The 27,268-nt window shown below is 40.0% G+C and overlaps 2 protein-coding genes and 1 long non-coding RNA gene across 4 annotated transcripts in view; 1 reads left to right on the plus strand and 2 right to left on the minus strand.

Annotated features, from left to right (window-relative positions):
* The window catches only part of LOC139973734 (uncharacterized), a 245,354-nt gene that overhangs the window by 161,425 nt on the left and 56,661 nt on the right, over nucleotides 1–27,268 (plus strand). The gene's annotated exons all lie outside the window — the stretch shown is intronic.
* The window catches only part of LOC139973726 (kremen protein 1-like), a 169,385-nt gene that overhangs the window by 83,636 nt on the left and 58,481 nt on the right, over nucleotides 1–27,268 (minus strand). The window lies entirely within an intron of this gene.
* LOC139973727 (uncharacterized) overlaps nucleotides 11,501–27,268 on the minus strand; it is a 32,076-nt gene continuing 16,308 nt past the window's right edge. The window contains exons 3-5 of the mRNA XM_071980578.1: nucleotides 22,596–22,747; nucleotides 21,523–21,557; nucleotides 11,501–19,743 (exon numbers count right to left, since the gene is read on the minus strand). Coding sequence (XP_071836679.1) covers nucleotides 22,605–22,747 — 143 coding nt within the window. The 3' untranslated portion in view covers nucleotides 11,501–19,743; nucleotides 21,523–21,557; nucleotides 22,596–22,604. The remainder of the gene's footprint in view (nucleotides 19,744–21,522; nucleotides 21,558–22,595; nucleotides 22,748–27,268) is intronic.

Genomic DNA, 27,268 nt, shown 5'->3' on the forward strand with positions numbered 1-27,268 from the left:
CTTGGTTCACAGCTGTGCATGCAGTCTGGCAATGCAGACAACAAACAAATGATTGTAGTGATTTTGACAACTCATTTGAGACATCAAATGTGTCTTCAAGTGAAGCAAATGCTTTGCGAACTCTGGCCTAGACTTTAGTAAAGTAAGGCATTTAACCTTACTCTTACCATTAAATGAACACACCCTGTAAAAACATGGAAACCAATCAATACAGAACAGATATATTTTCCTACTTTATCAGCTACTTGCGATACATCAATAATGCGCTTCTTATTTCCTACTCCTGTACTGAAAAACAATCTTGTAGAAAGGGTACTGCACATTGCAACAGCTATAATCATTACATAAGTATTTGGGCTCTTAATGATAATGTTGTTACACTTCGTAACACTAGATGCATAATAGCAATGAAGAAAAATCCTGGTATCAGCCCCTTCATGGTTACACTGAAGGGCAGAACAGGTTTACACTCAACTCCTGACTCTGTTGCACATATTTGATGACATTCTTGATCATGGGCAATGAAAATCACCACACCATGCAGGTTCATATCACCAGAAGACCACTTCTGAAAAACATATTTCCCCAATGATTCTTTGTTAGTGCTTGCACTTAGGAATTTCTTCTATTGCTTGGGTACACTCTAATAATCTGAATATATTCTAAGAATCTCTGTACCACCACCACCACCCCTTTTCTGCCTTTCAGCATTTTTGATGCTTTGATTAAAATAGCGATCTGTCATAAAGTGAACATACATTGCATTGTTACTTCTGGCTAGATTAAGGAGAATGCCAAGAACATGTCTAGCTTAGAAATGAATGTTAAAGGTGGCCAGGTGGGTTTTTCAATTGCTAAAGGAGTGCCATAACATCAACAATACATGCAGCTTCCATGGGAGGCCTTACTACATACAAGGGTGTATATCAACCTGTTCTTCAAGCAATCTGGCTAATTCCAAACTGATCCTGCCTTTGAACAACAAATTTGCCAGCAGACAGATTTTCATTTATATCAGGATGACTTTCAGGGAGATTTTTTATTTCCAGCCAGTAGACAGGAAGGTACCGTGAGAAATGAACTCTATCACATGCAAAGAACCATGGTAGCATTGAGCGCACAGTTGACAAATGTAGCTCCCAATTACCCTCCCTGGTAGCACGGAGGAACAGCAGCAGAAGTTGAACCATCTCCACATATGAACTCCAGAAGGCAAATGTTGGGTAAACAGCACTGTGCCTACTAATGAACTGTTGAAACTGCTGTTGAAGCATCTTCAATTCATCCACTCTTACAAAATCTAAGATATTATTACAAAGATAGCTTTCATGTAAGTCAGCCCAACCATCATGATTTCTTTGCTTTAGTGGTCATTTAGCATGTTCAGGAAAGCAGGCCAATGCAACCTGGATAAGGCATCTTCTGCTAACTTTTGAGTCAGTACTGACCCTTTTGTAGTGATGACCATTCAAAACTCTGAGCCCTGGGCAACGACTTTTGACTCAATAAGTATATATCTTAGACCAGTAGTAGCAGGCAAAGTATGCCCTTGACAAATGAAATTCCCTAAGTCTCATTACGATGCGGTTCCTGTAAACCTCACTTGACCATCGAATTTGCTGCGCTTTGGCGTACGTTGCTTCATCCATGACCACTACCACTGTGTTGACAGAACTTTTGTCAGCGATCTTCAAGCTTTCTTGCAACACTGTGTACAATGTGTTGCATTCTGTAGGACTTGCATTGATCACTGGCAAGTATTTAATTTGGGAAACCACTGGCACCTGTGGACACGACCCAGTATTGTAACCAGTCCAAGTGGGTATACATGCACCATACTCTGCTATCAGCAAATTATATGTTAAGTTGATGAGACATGTCTTATTCTGGAGATTCATATTCTCACCCACTTCAAGTTGATCACCGAAAGGTTTTGGCCCATGCAGCTTAACACCAAAATATGGCAGTATGTTAGAAGGTGGAGCTTCGATAGAAGGCTACTTTCTGTGTGCTAGCGGAACTCGTTGTACGCCAGGTGCGTAGCCAGGAATTTGCCAAAGGAGGGGCGAAACTGTAGATTCGGCATTGCAAACTATCTAAGCGGAGCGCCACCATGGTTGGCTCAAAGTGTACAAGAAAATTTTGGCTGTAAATGCCTCCCAGATCGCTGGAAATGGCACTTCCCAGGCCTTGTAAGTTGCATTTTAGCATTTTCTCTTTTGAAAATACTAGCGATATCATACAAACATTAAATTTTTTTTTTAAAATATGCTCGAGGGGGGGGCGGCTGCCCCCTTCGCCCCCACTTGGCTACGCGCCTGTTGTATGCCAGAAAGGTCATGTTTTCCTCACTGGATTGCAATCCCATTGGTGCTGTGTGTAGTGCCATTGCCAGTTAGTGTTTTCTCTCCAATATTTGAAGGTTTAAGTTTACTCAACAGAGTATATAGCCTGGTAGAATAATGAAACTGGGCATGCAGCTACTGACTTCCCAGTGGAGGCTGGATAAACTCCTTGGACTCCTGTCCGATCTAAAGGAGCTCTTAGTCAGATCTTGGTCTTACTTCTGACAGGAGGTCCAGCACCTCCTCCACACTCTGGAACTAGTGTTCCTCAGTTCAGTCGCCGAGGGCTCGACCATGTGACAGGTGGTACCGGGTTACATGGTAACCAGTAGCAAGAGAGATTACCTGACCTCAATCCTGACCTGACAAAACCCAGGCTGTAGCCACAATCAAGGCATTCTAAGGACAGCTCCAGACGAAGTGATGAAGTGCTGGGAAGACCATTTCAACAAACATCTAAACACAGAATTCCCCAAAGATGATGACATCCTTAAAACCATCCCGGAGCCTGTCAACCATAATACCACAAGCTTGCCTTTTACCCTAGAGGAATCAGATGCTCCTCAAAGTCATCAACAAAGCTTGGTCAGATGGGGAGATCCCAGAGGACTGGAGCAGAGGTCTGGTAACTCCTGTCTATAAGAAAGGTGACAAGCTTGATCCTGCCAATTACAGGGCCATTACTCTTCTGTCCATCCCTGGAAAAGTCTTCTGCAGGATGCTGCTTACTAGAATCCAAGATAATGTAGAAAACCACCTCAGTGAGGAGCAGTGCGGATTCAGAGCCTCCAGAGGTACAACAGATGCCATCTTCACAGTCCGCCAGATCTTCGAAAAAGCCAAAGAGAGGAAAATACCGCTTCACTGGAACTTTGTGGACTTCAAAGCAGCCTTCGACACTATTTGGAGGGAGGCTCTCTGGAAATGCCTGCGCTCAATTGGAGTAGATCCAAAGCTAGTAGACCTCATAGCAAGGATTTATGAGAAAACAAAGTGCTCTGTAATGGTGAATGGAAAGATCACTGAGTGGTTTGAGGTTCAAGTTGGTGTCAGACAAGGATGCCTACTATCTCCCTGTCTCTTCAACATCTACCTGGAGTTTGTCATGAAAGAGATACAAAATCTTGACTCAGGTCTGAAGATGGGCAACATGTGTATAAACAACATCCGTTATGCCGATGACACCACTCTCATAGAAATGGACCTTGACAGCCTACAGGAGGCCACCAACAAACTTCAAGAAGCATGCACAAGATGGGGAATGAAAATCAACCCAACAAAGTGTAAAATAATGTCTGAAGACACCAAAGATGTTCTCCTTAACCAAGTACCTGTTGAGAAAGTTGACAACTTTGTCTTCCTGGGCAGCAATGTCCCCTCAATGGAAGAAGACGTCAAACGCCGCATAAGGTTGGCTTCCTGGGCTATTGGAAGACTGAAAAATACCATCTGGTCAAACCATGACATCACCAGATCCCTGAAAGTAAGGATTTACCAGGCCCTCATTCTGCCAATAGCAACATACAGTTCTGAATCCTGGGCACTCCGTGAAAAAGATCGTCATCGACTTGATGTCTTTGAAATGAGATGTCTCAGAGCAATACTGGGTGTTTCCATCCTAGATAAAGTGAGGAACAACACCATCAGACAAAGGCTGAATGTACCATCAATGCTGCAATCTGCAAGAGACGCCTGAAATGGGCCGGCCATGTCTTTAGGATGCCGGAGCATCAGCTTCCATACCAAGCATTCAAGAATGACTTCAGCAAGTCAAGACCTCCAGGACGACCACCTTCAAGATGGAAGGACCTAATCCAGAAAGACCGTATGACAACCCAAGCTGCTGAAAGATGCGCAGCAGATAGACCAGATTGGAGGAGGATTACTCGCCAGAGGGCAAAGGGACACAGCGTCTGCACCTAAGTCAGTCAGTCACTCCAATATTATCCCAGACAAAAGTCAAAGATTTACCAGGGACTATAGTAGCAGGGAGTGTGTCTGTATGATCAAGATATTGTTGAGCTAGGGCTGTGTCATGTTCAAGCACCACATAATGGGAGAAGCAGTGACCTAGTCCATTCAACAGTCCTATCAGGTGAGCCGACCAAGTCATATGCGAACAGCCATTCCGAGGGAAAGATATTTTGGCATCATCTTTCGTTTGAAAGCAAGTTGCATAACATCTTGAGACACAGAAAGTAATTTATGGTGAAAAGGAGCCTTCAACTTTCACTTTACTGGTGATGACTGGTTCTTCAGAAGCACCAACCACCCAAGCTAGGAAGTTGTAGAGCTTAGTTGGAACTACATGTTCAGCATTAGACAAATTTCAAGCAGCTGCTGTTGGTGGCCATTCATAGGCTCGAACTGATGCTGTGTGACTGAACTTTTCAAATTCTGAGCAGACATATACAGGTCACTAATCAATGTTGGTGCTGAATTCTTCACAAAGGTGATGTCATCCGCAGTGTCACTTGTTTTCTGACGAATTGTCGTCTTCAAATGGAAGATTTTCAACAAAATTAGCAGCTGTTAAGTTGTCGCTGTAAACTAAACAACTTAGATTCTTCCTTGATGGCCTCAGGAAGACAAGTTGGTGATATGCTCCCTTCAACCAGTGTTGAAGAGAATATGTCCTATAATTTACAGCCCAGATTTAAAAATTTGCTGATAATACCTTTAAAGATTTGCAACAATTTGGTAAGTCTAAAAACATCTCTGTATTCTTCACAATTTTCTTTTCCACAATATCATAACAAAATATGTCATAGACTTTCTGGTACTGTTTTTTACCAAGCACATCATCCTGCTTCTCTTTGGTAGAAAGGACTGACGTAATGTTGATAACAAGTCCTATGGTACTTTGCCTAAAGTGCCACTAGATCTTGACCTCTGATATGAAGCAATAACTTGTCATCATTCATGACTTGTGCCTCTGTCTGCAAGGACCCAGATGTAACCGTATGGCACTCTACTAGTATTTCTTTACTTCGTTTTTTTTTTAGAGAGTCAGTGATATAACTGAATTTCTGACATATTATACATACTGGAGGCAGAATGTGACCACTGTGTACATAGGCGTACGGGACCATTGGGGGGGCAGAACTTTTTGTGCCCGAAAGTTCCTGTGACACTATCTAAGCGGAGCGCCACCATTGGTTGGCGCGTAGCGTACAAGAAAATTTTTGGCAAACAATGCCTCTCAGATTGCCTGAAACGGCACTTCTGAGGCCTTGCAAGTTGCATCTAAACATTCTTTATTTTATAATCTCACGTTTTAGAAATTTACACTTCCCCAAAAATTTGGTAAATTAGAAGAAGAAAAACAGGTAACATCACTTTGAAGGGGAAAAATGGGACAGTATATTTTTTAAGCTCCTATTTAGTTACCTTATTTATTATTTTAACACAGTACTCAGCTACCTCCAGGAAAACATACATTGTTCAACGACACGTAGGCAGGATAATGTCGCTGTGTCGGGTGAGACTGCAATTTGTCTCACAAAAAAGGTATAAAATATAACAAAGAATATGATAAACCTGCACTCCCCCCCCCCCACCATCCATGAAAAAGAAAATGTTTCTTATAAACACTCATGTTGGGGATGTCCAGGTGAAGGGCGGCTGAAGCACTTTTAATCTGGGGGGGGGGTAAAAGACAACAAAGGGCACTTTGCAGAAATTCGATTGGACTGATGCAGCCTTATATTTAGTACCCTTTATAACTCTTATTGCGTTATCATATTATTTGTGTATACACATCACTCCATCAACACCCCCCCCCCCCCAAAGGAAAATATGCATATAAGCACTGCAATATCCAATGCACAAATTGGAAAACCAAGAACAAGTTTTCTTTTGAGACAAAATGAGGTGAAATCATGCTAGTTGCTAATGTAGGAATCTTCTGAATTAGAGTTAATATGCTAATGTTAATATCTTAACAAATTTTTTCCATTCGAAATAGCTTTGAGTTTGCCCCACAGAAATTCATTAAAAGTCACGGGCTTATTCAGGATTTGCAAAGTTGTATGCACGACTATCTGAGCGGAGCACCACCATCGGTTGGTGCGGAGTGTACTAGAAAATTTTGGTTTTACAAACCCCTCAGATGGCCGGAAACGGCCCTTCCCGAGTGTTCATTCTGGTTCCCTGGCCTCTTGCTAACTTGAGGCACCTCAATTTTTATGTAGAAAAAAGGCACATTTTTAACCTGAGGCAAAGTGGGGGGCACATGCCCCCTGTGCCCCCCTGGTTCCGCCACCCTTGGTCCAGGTAAACAATTGACTAGTTAGAAAAAAATTGATCGTGCAAAAAGCGTGGTAGCCCAGATGAACTGCGCTTACGGTGGTGTTACACGGAAATATTCGGGCATCATGATGCTAAATAAAGAAAATCATAGAATTGTCGGGCAAAAATTTGAAAAGATTCGGGCAAGCTACTGCATATTTATATATATATATATATATATATATATATATATATATAATATATATATTTCCAGAGGACAAGAAATTCGGGCAAAAGTCCTGAAAAATTCGGGCAGCCTAAGAGGAGAAAAAAAAAAAAAATATATATATATATTTTTTTTTCCAAGAAATTCGGGCAAAAGTCCTGAAAAATTCGCGCAGCCTAAGCGGAAAAAAATAAAATAAAATATATATATATATTTTTTTTCTCCCCTTAGGCTGCCCGAATTTTTCAGGACTTTTGCCCGAATTTCTTGTCCTCTGGAAATTTGGGGGGGAGTCTGCCCCCCCTGTCCCCCGCCTCGTACGCCTATGACTGTGTAATGTGTGTTCTGATCTCAACAGATTTGGGGCTGGTACTTGATCCATTGATTCTGTTGACAGAGATTTAATATTTAAGATTTATTTAAAGTTTATTTGTGATACACAATTAGACTTGTTTATGTGAGGGAATCTGTGCGTTCCATGGCAAGTAGCCATGAGTCATTTCCGGCTCGAACAAGGGTTCATGTGTGTTACGCAATATAGCCCACTGGAAATAGCTCAGTTAGCGTGCCCACTATATATTTTACAACGAATCTGCAAGCAGGAATAGTTTACCAAAAGTTTTAGTTTTAAGTAATAAACGAGCATGTGATGCACTACGACACTCACATTGTTGATGCTTCGAGGTAAATATATCTTTCGTTAACCTGTTAAGTTCTTGTAGCACTGGAGTTATTCAGTGATCGTATATTTATATAATATTATTGACCATTTTCGTATCAGTAAAGCTTGGCTAGGGTCCGCTATCCTACTGTACAGATTACGCCGGGATAGGGAAGCCCTATTCTAATGTTATGTTGAGTAGACATACTGTAGGTTACATATACTTATATTTAACTTGTTTTATTGAAGATGTATCTTTATAAATAATCTACAGGTTTACTTAAGGGTCGATTTCACATTAATATTTTAAAGGAATGTTATACTCAAGAGATAATTCTAAGAGCCAGTTACGTAAGAGGCTCACATACACAAGGTGGGGATTATGTTCTGAGAGAGCGCCCTCTGTTTCTGCTAAGATGGCGGCGCCCATGTAACATTAAATTTATAGTATTGTATATGTATACAGAATGAGGTTCTTAACGTGTAGTTACCTAACGTAACATAACAGCATGGCCACACCATGTGCATCTGTATTTCTAAGTGCTTTTTCTATATTATCAGTATTCTTTCTCTTTATTTTACTTTTAACAATTAAGACTTAAGAGATATTTTCTCTTAGCATATTTAAGACATGACTACCCACTTAAAGGGATAGTACAGTTATAGCTTTAAAGTGATGGTATGCATAATAGTTAAGTTTCCTTCCCTTTGACCAAATTCAATGGTTCGTATTAATTTCGCCATGCACTATCTGAGTTAGTATTGTTTTACTAAAATGGTATAACTAAAAGCATTATATATGTTTGGGAGTTAAGCTGTATATGGGCAATATTCTTTTGTTTAGTATTAAGTTGTTGTTATTGACAGACGTGTCAGGGATGTAATATTTGCAGCTACTTGTACTATGTATTGTTATACGTTTGATTAATACCACTGCTAGTTAAGTTAGAGATATCATAAAGATGTCAGTGCATGTACACCTTTTTGGCCTTGGTTTTAGGTGACGTTAATATTTTGCCTCTAGAGTGCATATATATACTGTATAGTCATTTTCCTATTTTTCACTTTTACTTATTTCTTCTCTTTGCAGTGTGTCAGGGGGTTTCTTTTGATTCTTACCCACTGCCCTCTTGATTTTACCAATTATATCCAATTTCATGTTTAAATACATGGTGCCACCAGACCATTGGTGAAACACAAAATCTGTTGTTTATTCTGTCTACTACATCCTCACAATTACTTCACCTGAAGTAATTTAAGGTTGGTGTGAATTACTTTAATGTTGCATAGATGATAGTTTAAAAAAGAGATATGCAACATTACAACAAATTTCCACATTAAAAAACAAAACAGTGGAGGATAATGCTTGAATAGAATATGCTCAAATATGCTGCATGCCATGAGTAGGGTTCGTGTGTGTGCGTGTGTGTGGTCACGTCAAAACACCCTAAATAGAGTCGTCTCACAGAGGGCTAATATCCAATACGAGTTGCCAAGTTCCCAAAATTCAATGAATTTTTCCACTCATGCATTTTGGAGGTGACGTTAACATTTTTACATGTGTTTACAAGTTGTTGTAAAGGCTTTCTTGTTAATAACAAGGAAGTAAACACTTAATATCAATGTATATGCATAACATCTTTAATCAAACACACCCCGGCATTGTTACGAACGCAGGATTCTGCGTCCTTGACACAAACTCTTCAAATTGCTTGCGTCCCGCGGACGCAAACTTTTTTTTTTTAGAAACAAACCCAAGTACACGCTCACAACGAGGTCAACGGAAAACGTAACAAAACACATTTTTGAATGAACATCTTTCATTATTTCTTTTTAGGAAAAAAAAAATTTTTCTGACAAGAACCAAAAGTTCTCCTACTTCTACAGATCATTGAATTTGTTTGAAAATAAATATATCATAACAATCAACCACAAGGAATAGGGTTAACAACACACCATTACGGAGATTTTCATGCTAAATACAGACAATGATGCTTTTCAAAAATTACCATGATTTGATTGGTTAATAGTCCCCATCCATTGTCTGTGAAAACAATTGCATCTGTAGTGCTCAAAGAACATGTAGTTTGTTGTGTAACAAAAATTACTTGAACGTTACTTTGCCCCTTTTGAAGAGGTAGTGAAGTTTGTGGTATAGGCTATCATGTGTGTGCATTCCAATATCATAACGTTAGGCCTTGTCACATACAGTACGTATAGCTTTTGACAACGAAGATGCACTTGCATTGTGTCTGAGACTATCACGTAATATTTGAATCATTGTTTTGATCAGAAAATGTTAATGAGTGGAGATAATCTATGAATTTTGTGGGAAGCTTACATCTCTGATCCTGAACAGGATATTTAAGCTCACAGTATGTTTCTTCCCTCAGCATTAAGAGTTGCTAATGTAGAATGTGCATTCTTACCATCAGTAGTTTCTGTTGCAAAAACTGTTTGCGGTCCAATTAACCATGTGCTTAAGTAAATGTTATTTTTGCACAAAATTCGTGTGTAAACTAATATACTTAATAACATTGAACTGATTTTTTTAAAATCTACATTGCGTAAAAAGCTTTTCACATAGACCTGTGTATTTTCGTATAGATGATTGCTTGCAAAGAGCCAAGGATAAGTTGGATCAGATTTTAAGGATTTGCACATGTGTAGTTGAAAATAAAGCTCGAACAGGCATGTACATGCAGTAGTAGTACAGTGAACTGGTGATTTAGCGAGAGATATAATATGCACACTGTAGGTACTGGGATTTTTGAAGAGTTGGTTGTTGGAATCGCTGCAAGGTCAAAGCACTGAGCTACTACGGAGTTGGCAAGTAGGGAAGTACAAGGGCGGATGAAAGAGGGGGACTGGGGACAAAAATTGGTTGAAACGGCAGGGTAGTCGAAAGGAGGGGCACGCCGGGCCGCCCCTGGAAAACAGCGAAGCTAAGGCACTGAGAATTTCTGCCCTATATATTGTGTATAACATTCACAAAGTATAGGCAGTGATACTACACTAGTATTAGTAACAGTAGGTCATACGATTAACGTAATATGTTTTAATAGGGATGCAAGCTTTTTTTAAGGGGCGCAAACATTTTCGGGGGCTTGCGTCCCTGGGATGCAAACTTTTTTTCTCTAATAAAATTACTGCACCCGTACTTCAAGTCCGTATGGGAGAAGGGTTGTTTGTCGTGGTTTTGCTTTCAATCCACTAGCCAGGATCTGCTCGAATAATACAGACGCTGGTTCCTCCCCATGAGAGATCTTGCGACTAAGGGAGTCTGCATATTGGTTGCTCTTCCCTGATATGTACTTCACAGTTGACCTGAACGCTGACAGTTCAACCATCCATCTAGTCTCTGTCGACCCCAGTTTGGTAGAGGTGTGGAGGTAACTCAGTGGGTTGGTGTCTGTCCACACTTCAAAATCAGCACCAACAGAAGATCCCAGAACTTCTTTGTGATCATCCACTTGAAAGCCAGCAACTCCAGCTTCATGCTGCTGTAGTTTTCCATGTTTCTTTCGTTGGGTCTGAGTCCTCTACTTGCATATGGCAACACAACAACCTTATCTCCTTGTTTCTGTGACAGGATTGCCCCAAGTCCAAGAAAGCTAGAATCAGTCTCCCCGATATAAGACTTGGTGAAATCTGGGGAACCCAAAATGGGTGAAGTGGTGAGTTTTGTATTTAGCCCTTCAAAAGCTTCATCATGCGCTTGTTCTCACTTTTCTTGAAATGGTTGCGATACAGATTGTGCGTTATGAACTTGTGTATTTCCTGCGAGTGCATGGAGTGGGGCACTGATTTTGGCATAAGCTGGAACAAAACGACGGTAGTAGCCTGTAAGGCCCAGGAAACTCCTTAGCTCCTTCTCATTTGCTGGCTTTGATCACTCTTCTACCGCTCAGATCTTTTCTGGGTCGGTTGACACCCCTTCACTGGAAACAACATGACCAAGATACGGAACCTTCTCTCTAAATAGCTAGCACTTGCTGGGTATTAGTTTCAGGTTGTGTCTCGTCTCCTTTACTGTTGAGATAAACACAAGGATGTCGTCGAGATAGATAAGCAAAGACTGCATGTTCTGATCTCCAAAAATATGATCCATAAGTCTCATGAAGGTGGCGGATGCAATACAGAGACCAAATGGCATCCTCAGGTGTTCATAGAGGCCCCCAGTGCCAGCTCCGAATGCGGTTTTCTCTATGTCATGCTCAGTGGCGGAGCGTCCATACAGTCAGGGGGGGCAGAGGCCCCCCCTGGCGGGACTCAAATGGACTACTGGCGCCCTTTTTAGCTCATTACCACTTTTTACTTATTCTAGATTATTGACTTTTTTATTGAGCTCTCATCTACTTATTGAAATTTGTCACATTTTGTTGGTGTAATTTGGCAATGACACCTATTTATTCTTCGTTTATCTGCAAATTAGCCAGGCCGGGAAAGGGTCATTTCCCGCGATCCAGGGAGTATCTTTACTCAAAAATTTTCTGCACGCTACGCGCCAACCAGTGGTGGCACTATGCTTAGATAGTGTCGAAAGCAGTGGCGGCGGAACCGGGGGGGCTTGGGGGGGCTCAGCCCCCCAATGAAAAAGTTGAGGGGGCAAATGCATGATAAGCCCCCCCAATATTTACCAAGGCTCCGAAACGTATATCTGCCCATTTTTCAATGCATACTTGTCAATGCATACTTGTGTGATGACATTTGGTAAACAATTATTTGTCATTTTGAGTAAGGTGCATTTTCATTGGACCTGGTAGATTTGGTTGCGACTCAGCCAATGTCATCTCCCTCCTTTATAGTTGCAAGTGCCCCCAGGTCACCTATATTGGCGAAACCAAGTTCAGGCATCGGTTCAATAACCACAAACTAAGTATCCGCAATAATAACCCAGGTTATATATATATATATATTTTTTTTTTCCATCCATAACCTTTTTGAAGATTGTCACCAGTCACACATCATGTTCGACCTCATTGCATGTCCTATGGATCATTGCTTTTGTAGGTGATTCTACGTCACGGCCCACAATATCCGACAGCCCCACTTTTGAAGGTTTTAAGCCCATTATTTGTTGAGAATTTGAAAATTCACATTTCTTGTGAATAAAATCACTTCAGAACATACCCATAATGTTGCACAAAATTCAATCTATGGACAACCAATATAGAAAAACCTCCTTGGACCCCTAACAGACAGGTCAAAATTGCACCAGTAGAGGAAAGTATGATGAAGAATGTTGGTGAGGAAATTTTCGAAAATTCAGACACAGTTAATTTATTGGTGTAGAAATATTGCAACCTCTTATAATGGCTATTATAAAACTGCGTTGAAGGAAATGAAAAATAGCAGATATTTCCGATATCAGGTATATCAAAACCGAACACTATACACACATAGGCGTAGGTCCCGTAGGAGGCGGGGGCTGCAGCCCCCCCCCCCCGCAACCAAATTTTCCCCATTTTTTTTCTGGCACCTACTGAAAGAAAAATAAATAGCAATGAATAGTTTAAAAATGATCTCCTTGGTTATTAAATAAATATATACGGTAAACGATGGCATGCGATGTAATGACCGATGCTTGCTTATATGATATTGGCATCGATATGTTGGACGCACGCGAAAAATTTTGGCTTTTTTTCGGGCAGGTCCAGTGGCGGCGGAACCGGGGAGGCTTGGGGGGGCTCAGCCCCCCAATAAAAAAGTTGAGGGGGCAAATGCATGATAAGCCCCCCCAATATTTACCAAGGCTCCGAAACGTATATCTGCCCATTTTTCAATGCAAACTTGTCGATCTGTCCGATGCACACGTATACTCTATAGGTGTAATAATTTTAGTAATTGCTGGGGGACCCTCGGCCCGTCCCCTGGCTATAGACCATATTGTCACCCCAACCGCGTCTTCACGCCCCGTGAAAAGTGGAAGCAGTGAGTGTGAGTACCAGTAAGCGTAACACAACTTCGTCTTAGGCCAATGACTTGCCTCATTTCAGCCAGTTCTCCAACATCCCCTTACTTAGTGGCGGAGCGTCCATATTTACAGTCAGGGGGCGGAGGCCCCCCCCGACAGACTCAAATGGACTGCTGGCGCCCTTTTCAGCTTTTCAATATACTTTTTACTTATTCTCTATTATTGACTATTTTATTGCGCTCTCATATACCTATTGACATTTGTCATATTCTGTTGGTGTAATTTTCCGACAAAATGGCGACGACACCTATTTATTCTCCGTTTATCTGCAAATTAGCAAGGCCCGGAAAGGGTCATTTCCTGCAATCTAGGGAGTATCTTTACTCAAAATTTTTTTGTACGCTCCGCGCCAACCTGTGGTGGCGCTCCGCTTAGATAGTGTCGAAAGCGCCCCTACAGACCATTCTTGCCCCCCCCGACCAATACCCCAAGCTCCGCCACTGCCCTTACTACACTCAAAAACGTCTTTGCGAGTACACTACGAGTATAATAGCTACTCTCTTAAAACACCATCGAATATACAAATTACAATGTTTTTACAGACTTTTACGTGCAATCTGAGAAATTGCAGACTTGAGACCCATATTTTAGGGCTAGGTATTCGCAGCATAAAACACACGGGAAGTGCCGTTTCCGGCCATCCGGGGGTTTGAAATAACCCAAAATTTTCTTGTACGCTCCGCGCCAATCGATGGTGGCGCTCCGCTTAGATAGTCTCCACACATTAGCCCCCCCAATAATTTTTCCATTCCGCCGAGCCTGGTCGAAAGCGCCCCTACAGACAATTCTCGCCCCCCCGACCAATACCCCTAGCTCCGCCACTGGTCATACTCCGCAGTAGGCACTTTGTAGTACCCGTGGGCGAGGTCCAGGCTGCAAATAATTCTAGCACCCTTTAGTGCATCTAGAGTCTCCTACTTGGTAGTGGATAGGCATCATTCCGTGTCTTGTTGTGTCAGTGCACGATAGTCCACACATAGACTGAGACTTCCATATTTCTTTCTCACAAGGACTACAGGGGATTCAAATGGACCATGGGACTCCCGGATAACATTTTGTTGTAGTAAACTACTCAGGTGATCTCTAACCTCCTGCCACTCATGTGGTGGTATGCGCCTGTGAGGGACTTTCACAGGGGCACCTTCAGTCATGGTGTGCTTATCACAAAACCCAAGGTCATCGTCAGTTGCGCTGAAGACCTCCTGATGCTTGTGAAACATTTCCCACAATGCCTCTTTCATGGAGTGGCTCACCTCAGGGCCAAAATCAATTTCTTGCATTATTTTCTCTGTTACTTTGGTATTCTCAATAAGAAGGGCCACATGTTCTTCTTGTGTTGCCTGGAATGTGCAAGCAGACGTTGGGTCTGCATATACCTCACTGTCGTGTAAAGCTAAGTTCATCACCTGGGTCAAAATTCGCACTTGGAAGGTGAGATGCAAAGTCATCATGTGGCTCCACTAGTGCTCTCGTAACTTTCAGCAGTGCTTGCAGGCTTTACAGTACACTCTATAATGACAGCAGTCCTACCTGGCAAAACTACTGGTTCTATACCGGCTACTCTCACTTCACAAATCTAGCCATCCCTAGTTGTTCGCAGCCATCTCCTCATACAAGGCTAACACATGTGCCCACTTATTACCTTGCGATAGAAGTTGTCCAAGGTAGTCATCTCCCATCATCAATATTAGTGATGAGCACAGCTGTCGAAAACTTAAGCTTGGTACCGTCTGCTTTCTCTTTGCAATTGGTGTACCAACTGGATCCCTAGTAACTAGAAATCCAGCATGAAACTCCTGTCCAAGTGCTTTGACAGGAAGTTCTGCAAACCCAATTTATGGAACACTCCAGCCCTGCACTCCAGATAGCTGCAAAATCTCAGACAGATCCACAAATTTTCCAGCTAGACAACATTTGTGGTATTGTGACTCTGTAATAGTTAAAACCTGAGAGCCAGTATCGAATAGGGATCTGGTTAGTACATTGTTAATAAGGACTGTTACTTTTGGACAGTGGTACCCACAGTGAGTCGGTTTTTCCAGTGGTACCTGCAGTGTGACTCCCCACAGAAGGTGCAACTAGTTTTAAACTTTGGTAGCCTGTTGTGTCCCCTCCTTCGGTTTGTCAGGGCAGTCTCTCTTCAAATGCTGTGTCGACCCGCAAATAAAGCAGTGCCTGGTCCTGAGAAACGTCATGACTTATTCGCCTCATTGCAGCTATGAGTTCTGTTAGAGCCGAGTCAGCCACAACCTCTTGATACTATACCTCTCTTTTCCATACCAAACCAGAGCTTGGTCTCTTGCATCGAAAAAACCCAGGTTAGGTTTCTCAAGGTTCAGCCCCCTTAATTTTCTCCTGTGGCCTTCGTCTCTAGCTGACTCTGCCAGCTGGCCTTTCAGGTTGCTCTCCCTGCAGGTCTTAAAGGAGGGGTCCAAGGCTGCAATTCCGTATAGATCAACCAGTTCTAAGGAGCATGTAAGGACTTCCTCGTCTTCTTGCTGTTTATGGGAGAACCTCTGCTGTAAGAGTGCCAGGCTCTCCCCATCTCCAAAAATCTTGAGAAGAGCTTCAAAGATCTTCTCTGCACTGCAATGTTATGTATATACCTCGCCCAACTATCTCCCTTCGGGCCTTTCCAGCAAGGTGATCAAGTACAAATGCTGGCTGATGTGCTTGTGGGAGGTTTCTTGAAGCCACTTGGCCTTTTACATCAGCAACCCATTCTGTGATGTTTGATTATTTATGGACAGAACTTCTTTACTAATCAATCATTTCATTCCCAGTTTATTGATAGCACTCTCGAAGCAATGGGCACACTATCAAAAAGAGGGAAAAGTAGTAAAAACACACATATTTGTAAATTATTCATCAACTGTGCCTATGAGAGTTTCATTATTAATTTCTTAAGTTTGTTAGTGTTTTCTAAGGGAGATCAAGTCATCCAGTAGCATGTTATCAGGCGCATATCCAGGGGGGGGCGTTGGGGGCGCGCCACCCCTGTAAGAAAAAGAAGAGAGAAAAGAGAAGAAAAAAGGGGAAAAAAAGGGGGGGGAAAGAGGAGGGAGAGGAAGGAAGGGAAAAGAAAAAGAAGAAAGAGAGAAAAAGGAGAAGAGGGAGTAGAGGAAGTCATAATTACAGCGCTGAACCCTATCATATACACAGGGTAGCCAGTGACAGATCGAGGATTTCGTAAAGGGCGTGTGCCTCACCCTACCCCTTACCTTACACTGTACTGTGTGGATATCTAGCGATATCTAGGGATGAAATTCCCAAGATCTTCCCTAAACTGAAGGCAGATAGAGAATCGAAGCCTTCAGTGTGTAATGAACTTGAAACTGTGTGTCTTTCAAAATGAAAAGAATGTGGGGCACAGTAGCGTAACTCCTATGGGCTCGAATTATGCTGAGCCGGGGGCCACGACCAAAAAGGGGCCCCACTATACTGATGCACAGAAAAAGGGTACCTCTTTGGATAGAGAGGGCCCGTTTTACTGGGAAAGAAAAACTCATACAAGACTGAACAAGACAATATACATATTTTCATGTGATACGGACATCATGATCATGGGATATTGGGTATTAATGTATGTATCGAGCTAGTTGTGTTATTTATTATTATAATGAAAACAAAGTATATAACTTAAAACCCAATTCCAACCAATGTTGGTGAGTACAACATCGGGACATATGATTTTTTGAAAAATTCTAAACAATAACCCAACACCCCACAGACTTGAAACTGCGTTCATTTGAAAAATTATGCAGGGCTTTCATATAAATATCATAATGAAAGGTAAGAATAAAGATGCCTTCAGTGTATCTGGTTAGTAAAAAAGCACAGGAAATCAGGCTTAGATGAAAACAAAGTTTCAGCCGAAATTAGGCCTATGCTTATGTTTGATTTCTGTAATGTACAGTAGTCTACATTATACTCCAGAAGTAGGGGGGCACTTTCCCCATTCCCACCTGGAAATTCAAATATTGAAAAAAGAGTTAAGCATTTAGCATTTCAATGACTTCATCCAACCAACAGTTTCCTAGTTATGTTCATTGCATATGGACCCATACTGCATTACTGAAATTATTGAAAGTCAAAATCCTAAGACATGAGATCTGAAAATAAAACCGATGTGTAAATGCAACTTGAACTGGAAGTGTCTTTTCAGATGATCTAGGAGTACTTTTTGACAAAAAAAAATCCACGTTTCCGCGCCAACCGATGGTGGCGCTCCGCTTAGATAGTATCAAGTAGTGTGTTACACCTATATGACCTACTGACCCCCACCCCCTTGTAAACATTTCTGCACTCACTTGCTTGGACCTCCTGATAGGGGGCCCTTTGGGCCAGGAGCCGGGACCCCCAGGATCATCGTTACGCCACAGGTGGGGCAATGCACAATAAACAGATAAAAATTATTTATTTCAGTTTCATTTCAACTATTCAAATTTGTAAAGCAAACAGCAGATATCACACCATATCAGTGAGCATGGAAATGGCGTTCCAGGTTGAACAGCCTCCAAACTGTCTACTTTGTAGTGTTCGGTTTCGGAAATATCTGTTATTTTTCCTTCAACCAAGTTTTATAGAAGCCGTTATAAGAGGTTTTCATATTTGTACACCAATAAATCAACTGTGTCTGAATTTCGAAAATTCCCTGACCAACATTCTTCATCATAGCTGCCTACTTCCCTCTACTCAATTTTGACCGGTCTGTTAAGGGTTTTTCTATATTGGTTGTCCAATAGATGAAATTTTTTGCAACATTATGGGTATGTTTGGAAGAGAATTTATTCACAAGAATTGTGAAATTTCAAATTCTGAACAAATAATGGGCTTAAAATCTTGAAAAAAAAACTATTGGGAAATTCTTAGTTCTCAGGCAAAAGTGTACAATCTGGTTGGTCATTTTCAATCCCGAGAAGTGCCATTTCCCAGGGATCTCGGGGGTATCAAAACCAGAAATTTTCTTGCACGCTGCAAGCCAACCGATGGTGGCGCTCCGCTTAGATAGTAATTCGTGCCCCCCGGGTTAGAAAATCCTGGATACGCTCCTGGTTATGGTACACAATCAGCAGAAATGTAAAAAATGTAAGCAATGTAAGCAATGTGTCACCTCTGAAACAATAGCTTACAGTTTAACTCAAATTTAAAATAATTGATAAAGGACGTACTAAAAGATATTATCATACTGGTTGCTACACCTCTACAGAATTACTGTAATATGAGTTTTGGCCATGGAAGATTTTTATTCGATAAGTAGAGATCACATATTCCAACTAACCTGTATCGGAGGTGACACGGTGTTTCGGAGGTTTCGCATGTTAACGGAAAGTTAAGAATCTCCCAGAAATTAAAACGACTGGTCATGTCGTCACAAATTTTTCTCAAATATTACATTAGGAGGTATGGTACATTTTTATGAGTTTGATACGGCTATAATATTGTTTACATGAAACTCGGACTGAAGAATGTTTTGTTTCTGAGGTGACTACAAAGTTAACAGAAAAGTTAACATTAAATTTGTAAGTTTATGCAAATTTTTTAAGAATTCCAAATGACAAATATTTTTGGGCCTAGATATTAGACACATCAGTTATTGTAATAATGCAACCTTACTAAACAAAATTTACACTGGTTATTAACTAGAACTTAGTTGAAGTCATTTTAGGTACCAATTATGAACGGAAAATGCCACCTCCGAAACGACAAAATCTAGCAACCAGTCCGTGGAGAAGAAAAGAAAGGAAACCTGGAGAACACAATTGCATTTTAGTTTGGACACTTATTCATAATATTAACCAAATAAGATCTGGAAAATACCTTCCACCAAAAAGTACAGGCGCTGACAAAAACAGTGTAATTGAGAGTGTATGGCTGAACTAGCATATTTTAAGCATATTTATGGACGCCAAATCCATCTGAAGAAACCGAGAAAGTTTCTTAGGCTACCCAAGGTACACTTCACTAACGATGGTTGAATGGCAAAAAATCTGAGAATTCTGGTATTTGGTCACTGAGTTACAAAGCAATAAGTGCCAATATTGAAAGTTACATCACTGATTGTGAAAATGACCATCTAAGTAGACACCCCTATTCAATTGTTTTATTGAGCAGGGAAACAACAGTATTGTAGAATGATATGTGCTAGGTAATGAATGGTAAGGTCATCCGAGAACTTCGCACATTAGTTCAGCTGAAGATAAATTAGTCACACCGACAACTTTGACTCTTCAGGCTGGGAAATTGGTATACATTTCTTCCTTTTCCAGTTAGTTGAGGCTTCATATCATGGGGTCTGTTTCTGCTGTAAATGGTGATTAGATATGGGTAAGATTAGTGACTCCCTTGTAACATTAAGGCCTTTGTGTGGGTGGGGTGTGTGAGTGCGTAACCATTTTGCAAAATGAGGTGGTGGAAGTACCAATCTGAGGGAGGTGTAAGGGAGAGAAAACCCCAAAAGATGAATGACCTTCAGCACAGGGGTAAACTGGACTCCTCCAGCTGCCTTACGAAATTACTTCAAAATATGGTGGTTTCCACGGCAACTCTGGACCAAAGAGGCCATGACATGAAAAATCCAACTAATCGAGAGTAGCTTCCTCTGAATCTATGAGGAAATCTTTGTTCAAAACTATCCTTATCACCTTTAAAACCTCTAGGACTAATTAGAAATTAACGTTTTAATATTCGCATCTGAAAATAGATATCTGAAAATGCGATTTCAAAACAAGACAATGATGACGTCATGTTAGGAACACAAATGCCAAGCCCAGGCACGTACCGGATGCGTGACGATCATACCGTCACACATACACGCACATTTACACTGAGAGAACAACCACTGTATTACGCTATATCGCTAGAAATTTCAAGTTTGTTTAACAACATGTTGTAAAATATCCGAAAGAAATGCCGGTCCGTTGTGTTGTTGGGGGCTGCACAAATGTCATAACCCATGCAATTAGCCTTCATCGATGGCCGAAGGACGAAAAAAACAGCGATTATGACCAAGTTAGTGCACAACACCATCACCGATTCACTGGGCCTAGCCAGTATACAGCTCCGTATGTAGAGAACACTTCACGGAAGCATACTACGATCCCTCCTTTTTTATGAAATAAAAAAAATGGACTTTAACAGGTCGACATAAACAAGTCGTTCTTCTGTCAAGTATTCCACATTAAAAACTCCGAAGACCAGATTGGATTCTTGGCGATCCTTGTACATGTATATGAATACATAGCCAACACACTGTACATATGTGTTGTAAGTCACCGTAACACAATGCACAATATGGTTTAGGGAGTTCCACGAATTCCAACAACACATGCACAAAATGGACTGGATTTTGTTTTTAAATGCTTCGTTAATTAATTCTTACCACGTTGTATGTTCCTTGCAATAGTTCCAAAGGGGTTTGTTCTTTGATATGTTGTGGAGCTTCAATTTCGGCTCGTTTAACAGGCTCGAACTGATACGTTTCTAACACCTCAGGTCCACCCTCAACGTTCTGTTCAATATTGGCAAGATCATCGCCTTCACTCTCTGCTTCGAATATGAGAAAGGGCACTAGCCCAATTTCACTGCCTGGTTGAAGAACCACTATCACTTTGAACTTTGGTTGCCGCATTTGGTTCTAAATCTGACATTCCACAGGAAATTTTGATCTGATTTCGCGCCGACTTGTTATCAATTGTTTTGTGTATTTATGTACACTTGTCGTACTGTAAGTATGATATGTGTTCGGAGGAATCAGCGAGAGCAAAATCGTGTTCATAACATGACGTCACATGACGTCATCAGATTAGGAAAATTTTCAGCCGAACAAACTTTTCAAGCCGGAAGAGGGTAAATTAAATCTCAATTTTCGAAGTGAAAAATCAAATTTTTAACTGGCAGAATAGTTGATATATGTTCTAGAGAGCATGCTAGATGGACCCCAAAAAGACAGGACATTTCGTGTCATGGCCACTTTAAAATGCCTGAGAACAATTTGGAAAGTAAAGACCTCTAGGAACGTTCTTTTTTAATACTTCTAGCAATTATAGCATGCTAAAATTGGGGCCAATAAAGCTTAGCCTACCTTTAAAATATCCTGTTACCTGCTCTGGATGAACACTATCAAAAATGAAGAAATGTTTGAAGAGTAATTTTTTTAAAGTATTATGAATATGGTCACTTTAACATAAAGCAAAAATGAAAGTGAGATAGTGGTACATTTTCCCTGCTCATGGATATTGTAGTTGAACTCATTCTATAGAACTGTACAGGTGCAATCAATGTGTGAACAACATCATGTAAAAATACTGAATTACCTAACTTTATTGTAAGCAATACCTGATAGGGGCAGTGTTCCAAATATGGAATGCAGGAACTGATACCCAAATAAGGCTAGGAGTCACCATGCCTCCTTTGTGGACCTTTCCATAATAAGTATAGCAGCTTTACATCCAGAAGAAACTTTGTCAAAAACTTCAAAAGACACTATAATGTTACCTGCATTTCAAACATATTTACCACTGCCCTATCTCCATCTGCCACTATAGGGTTATCATGAGAGCACCGAGCTGCAAGTTAGAGTACCTTTTCAACACTACACGACATCACAATATATGTTATGTCAAATTGATGTCACACAATATACAAATAATGACAAGTAATTCTGTTGCAAAAATAAATAACACAAGATCAATGTCACATTAAAACTACTGGCATGACTGAACAAACCACAGTATGTAAACACATCTAATATTGCTATCATGGAATGCCAAATGGTGTACAATAAAGTATTCAGTGAAACCAATATTCAATCTTGTAGTTTATTAAAATGGCACAGTTGCAACTTTGATGATATTAATTATGTAGTTTACACTACACTATGAATGAATATGCAAATCAATGCTAAGTACTACAAAAAGGAGTAAGAAACCTAACATACTAAATGCAGCAATCAATGTTTGACACCATGAAAAAGATACATTTTTATGATAAATTAAATGCACTAGCTTAGTGACATTATTTCACTGAGACACAATGTTGTGTCTGTTATGGTACAATTTGTTCAATTGTCTTGAAGGCTTGTGATATCTACATTCTAGTTGAACTGTAGACCTAGTTGCAGCATGGAATAGTTACAAGATGTACATCAAAAAATACCAGTCTCCACTAGGGTACACCTGCTGGAGTGCATTGCTGCATCAGCCTCTGTTGAGGGCATAGTCTTTTTATGAGGAAATGGTGTTGTCTTTTCTGGTGGATCAGTTTGCATACCAACCTCTCAAGTTTCTTAATTGGGCTCACACCTTCAACTGAAAAAGACAAATAATACCAGGATGTGCAAAGTTGATAATATATCAGAATGCATGCTGTAAATTACATAGTAAATTATATAACTTCCAACTCAAATTACTGAATACCAAATTATGCACTTTACTTTAGTCAACAATTCACATCAATTTTTGCGCATACAGTAATTACACTACTAAGCTACATTGGCTATTGGCAGCATAAATTCATCACATCTGCTTTATGATAAATAGTTTGTATAGTGTCAGCTCTGCAAAGATTCAAGAAGGTTCATTTACTAATCAAGTGCAAATCTAAACTAGTGATGTGCAACAATTATTCTTTCTATGTCTATGTTAGCAGTGTACGCCTACAGTTTGATAACTTATCTACTATACCGTACAGACAGGGGCAGCGATTTGTTTCAAATATTGGGGAGGACATTTGCTTGGGTGCAGCAACTTCATCCCCCAAATTATTCATGCGCTTCGTGATAGTTTTATATATAGAAAAAAGAAAATTTTGGCCGAAAATGCCTCCCAGATCGCTGGAAATGGCACTTCTAAGGCCTTGTTAGTTGCATATAAGCATTTTCTATTTTGAAATTACTAGCAATATCATAAGAAAATACAAAAACTATCCTCGAGGCGGGGGGGGGGTCACCCCTTCGCCCACGCGCCTGGGGTTAGAAATCTTGTAGGAAACAGGCCAAATGGAAACCAGATGAACCCATATCGATGTGGATCATATACATACGTACTTACACTCATACACAAGAGATGAACAGACATTATGATGATAATCATTAGTGACAACTTGCTATATGGTCACAGGTCAAAGAAATGACCACAAAGTGTCATTTACCTCATGCAGCATGAGTTGGATGAAGTTTAAGCCACCGCCAAATATGATTTGGATAAATCTCAAGCATTACTTTCTATTTATAGCCACACACAAAAAATATGCCACCAAATATTGGGTGATATTATAAACTATATTCTCCCATCTTAAACATTGGAGGGACATGTCCCCTTGTCCCCCCATGATCACCGCCCATGGGTACAGACACTAAATGTCATAATGTTTGATGTTACAATGGCAATGTCCCAGTAGGCTTGTTCATAAACTAATTTGTCACCAAATTTCATCATGTTCAGGGATGTACATTTGCTTCTAAATATAAAGCTAGTCTTTGCTTATTTCCGAGACTAAAAATTATGGAAGATTCTGCAGGTGTGCCCTGAACAATATCTGTTTTAAAGATAAAATTAGACACATGATATGGTATTTTATGGGCGACAATTCTATCACAATCAGTAGTATCACTTTCCCTTTTGTATAATTTTTAGAATTGCATGATCAGATCATGTGTTTAGCTATGCAGCCTATGATGTCATATTTTGGCGAATGTCTTTAATTTCTATATCATTATGTAATTATCGAAAGAAAGACTCAATGACCACCCCTGAATGGTGCGTCATGTCCGATCAATTGTATGACTTAGGTGCGGGGTCCGTCTAAGTGCACATTTGGTGCCTCATTACCACTACAATTTGTTTAAGGTACTTCAATTTGCCATGAAGGGTCCATTATGGTCAGCAAATGGTCAGTCAAAATATTAATTTGGTGAAGGTTAAAGACATGCAATGGTGTGTCAATTACACTATGCAGGGGTGCATCAATGTTCAAATTAAGCCAAAATTGCATCATCGCGTCATACAATTGATAGACCTGTGCATAACTGGCATCTGCAAACCTGAAGTCCTTTTATAAATCAAAATAAATTAAAAAATTACTAAGGAGAAACAAAAATTCAAGCTATATTGAGTTATACAGATAAGTCCATTAGAACGATCAATAATGTGTTAGTTCAACTAACATTGAGATTTGGACAATGTTTCTACTGCAATGAGCAATATGTGACTTAATTAGTACACAGTCACCATGGTAACCACTAATGACAGAAATAATTTGTACAATAGAGAAGAATATACACCCAGTAAACTTTATGGCAGATTAGTATTTTAGTATTACATCTTACATGGAGTAGATTATAAGACTAATTGCAGCATACTTTACCATGTAACTCAATATCATGGTGTACCCTTTGAATTAAATGTCATAAATGGTGACGAACTTATAAAAGTGGCATGCATAGGTATTGGTGACACTGATTTGCTTGTTATCGTTAATTTTCTGATTCAACAACCATGATAACAAACTATCATGTGTTAAATGCATCAATATGTGAATAGTATTCTTCACTAATTCAACAAAGGAGGCTGTAGAGCTATTGTAGATTCTTTCTGAGAAGGCTTTTGAGTTTTGACTTCCATTTGGAAACTTACTTAAATATCACATCACACTACAGTAACCAGGCAATGTGGTAGCCGCTGCCTTTTTTTTAAAGTCACTACCACGTTAGGGTGTTAGGCAATATTCTATTTTGGCATTGAAAGAGTTTTAATGCATACATTTTTCTTTTCAAGTGAAGAATTATCCACAGTTAAAGTTGCTATGCAGTTTGACAAGCAATTGAAGCAAAGTAATACCCCTATCCGATGCATATTATATTTTAAAGAGGAAAAAGAACCCAATGCCTTAGAAGCTGCTCAGCAGATTCAAAGTTATTTCACCATTTTTGAACCATGCTCAGACTGAAATATCAGGCAAAAAGCTACCATGAAATGGCTACACGAATTGGAAGTCTATAGATGAGAATGGCCATGCAGGCAGATATGCAGTAAACCTTCAAGTTGTCAGACTGTAGAATAATTTATTGTTGCAAGGAACTCTAACATTTTGATAAACTGAAGAAGAAATGAAAACAGCTATTTTATTGAGTAAAGGCCCCTGTCCCTCACATGCAGGGACGTAGCTAAGGCCTGATGATTAGGGTGGTGTAGTGGCTGAAATTCCAACTGGATGGATTTTAAAGCCAGAAATTCCGACTGCTGCCTTGTACCCCCCCCCCCCGCTACTCGTCAACGATACGGTCAGTCAGACACCCTATCTTTTCGCGAATGCACTTTCGTTCCGAACTTTTCTCGATACATTTGCACCCACTGGCCCTCACTTCACAAACTGAGAATGCGTGAAGGCTACATAGACTACTAACTACAAAAGCTATGTTAGTGTAACAATTGGGGAAACCTTTTTTTTCAACAAATTATATTCGATGACATAGTGAACTACCAAAAATTATCAATCTGCCTATCATCTTCTTCAAGGACCAATAGAGTTCTTAGAAATAAGTATAAAAATATACTGTAAAAACATACAGTTTTCAGTGGTTGCGGTTCTCACGTAGGCCTTTATATAAATTCGATATGGACAAATTCGGTGGCGATATACGTCAACCCGTATGAACTAATAACCTGATATTTAACTCGCTCTAAGATGAATAGACAAAGTTTGCAGATAAAACAATTATGCAACCTTCACTAAAACTAGTTGTGTTTTAATGGCAGCCATATGCATATAAAATAGCTGTAATTTAGCTGTAATTTAGTCAGTCTGACTCTGCGAAACCGTAGCCGGGAAATATCCCTAGGGCGGGGAGGAAATATCCCTAGGGCGGGGAGGAACATACTAAGTATAGTCCACATGTTACTTACACCAAATAATTTACCCAATAACTTTTAAAGAAAGTGCAAACTTCGATGGTAGAATCTAGAGGTTTCTCAACATCATGGATTTCTCAGCCACTGTAAAATTGAGATAATCAGTTGTAACTAATAAGCGAGTTCAGAGTTACCAGTGCTCATGCCCGATTCTCACTTGGGGTCAGGTCAACTGAGAATGAAATCCTCGGAAAATGTAAACAATGACAGCTTTTCATAACGATCATCGCACTAAGAATGGTTTACTGCGACATTCGGAATCTATTTCAAGTGCATATTTCAATGAGTTTACGACTTTAAAACGAGTATAAATTGACTGAAACTACTTCATAATAATATTGAATATAAGGGAACACAGATCCGTATCGAGTCTGAACTGTTTTTTAGAGAATATCGTAAGCAACTCGAGTCTAAAATACAGTGACAGAACTGTAGATCTAAATACAGTAGGCCTACATAACCTATCCTCATACTCGTTGCTTTTACGTCCATCAACGAACACTGCATATGATAGTAGAGGCATTGATAGCTTTTAGTTGGTTTTTCATGTTAAGAAATATTAGTTCTCTTCATTTTTATGCGTGATTTAAAATAAGCTTAGTCTTATTCTTGGCATATTCCTACTACTTATAGGGTGGGTTCAGTTTGTTCAACAGAGAAAAAGGAAGATATTTATTTTATATGAGGAAGAACATTATAAAAGATAACAGTGGGTGGGGGAATTTCCAAGGGTTACAGCTCCACAATATTTATGTCACTCCTTACAACTATCTCATGGTTTGTAAGTTATTGGGAATGAACACTTTATTCTTACTTACTTAATAATATGATTTTTGTAAACGTCAGTTATTGCAAAAGAGTTATAGTGGTGATAATTAAATAATGAAGTTGATTTAGTGTAAATATCAAAAGATTCTGTGA

Source organism: Apostichopus japonicus, chromosome 9 (assembly GCF_037975245.1).
Source record: "Apostichopus japonicus isolate 1M-3 chromosome 9, ASM3797524v1, whole genome shotgun sequence".
Lineage (NCBI taxonomy): Eukaryota > Metazoa > Echinodermata > Holothuroidea > Aspidochirotida > Stichopodidae > Apostichopus > Apostichopus japonicus.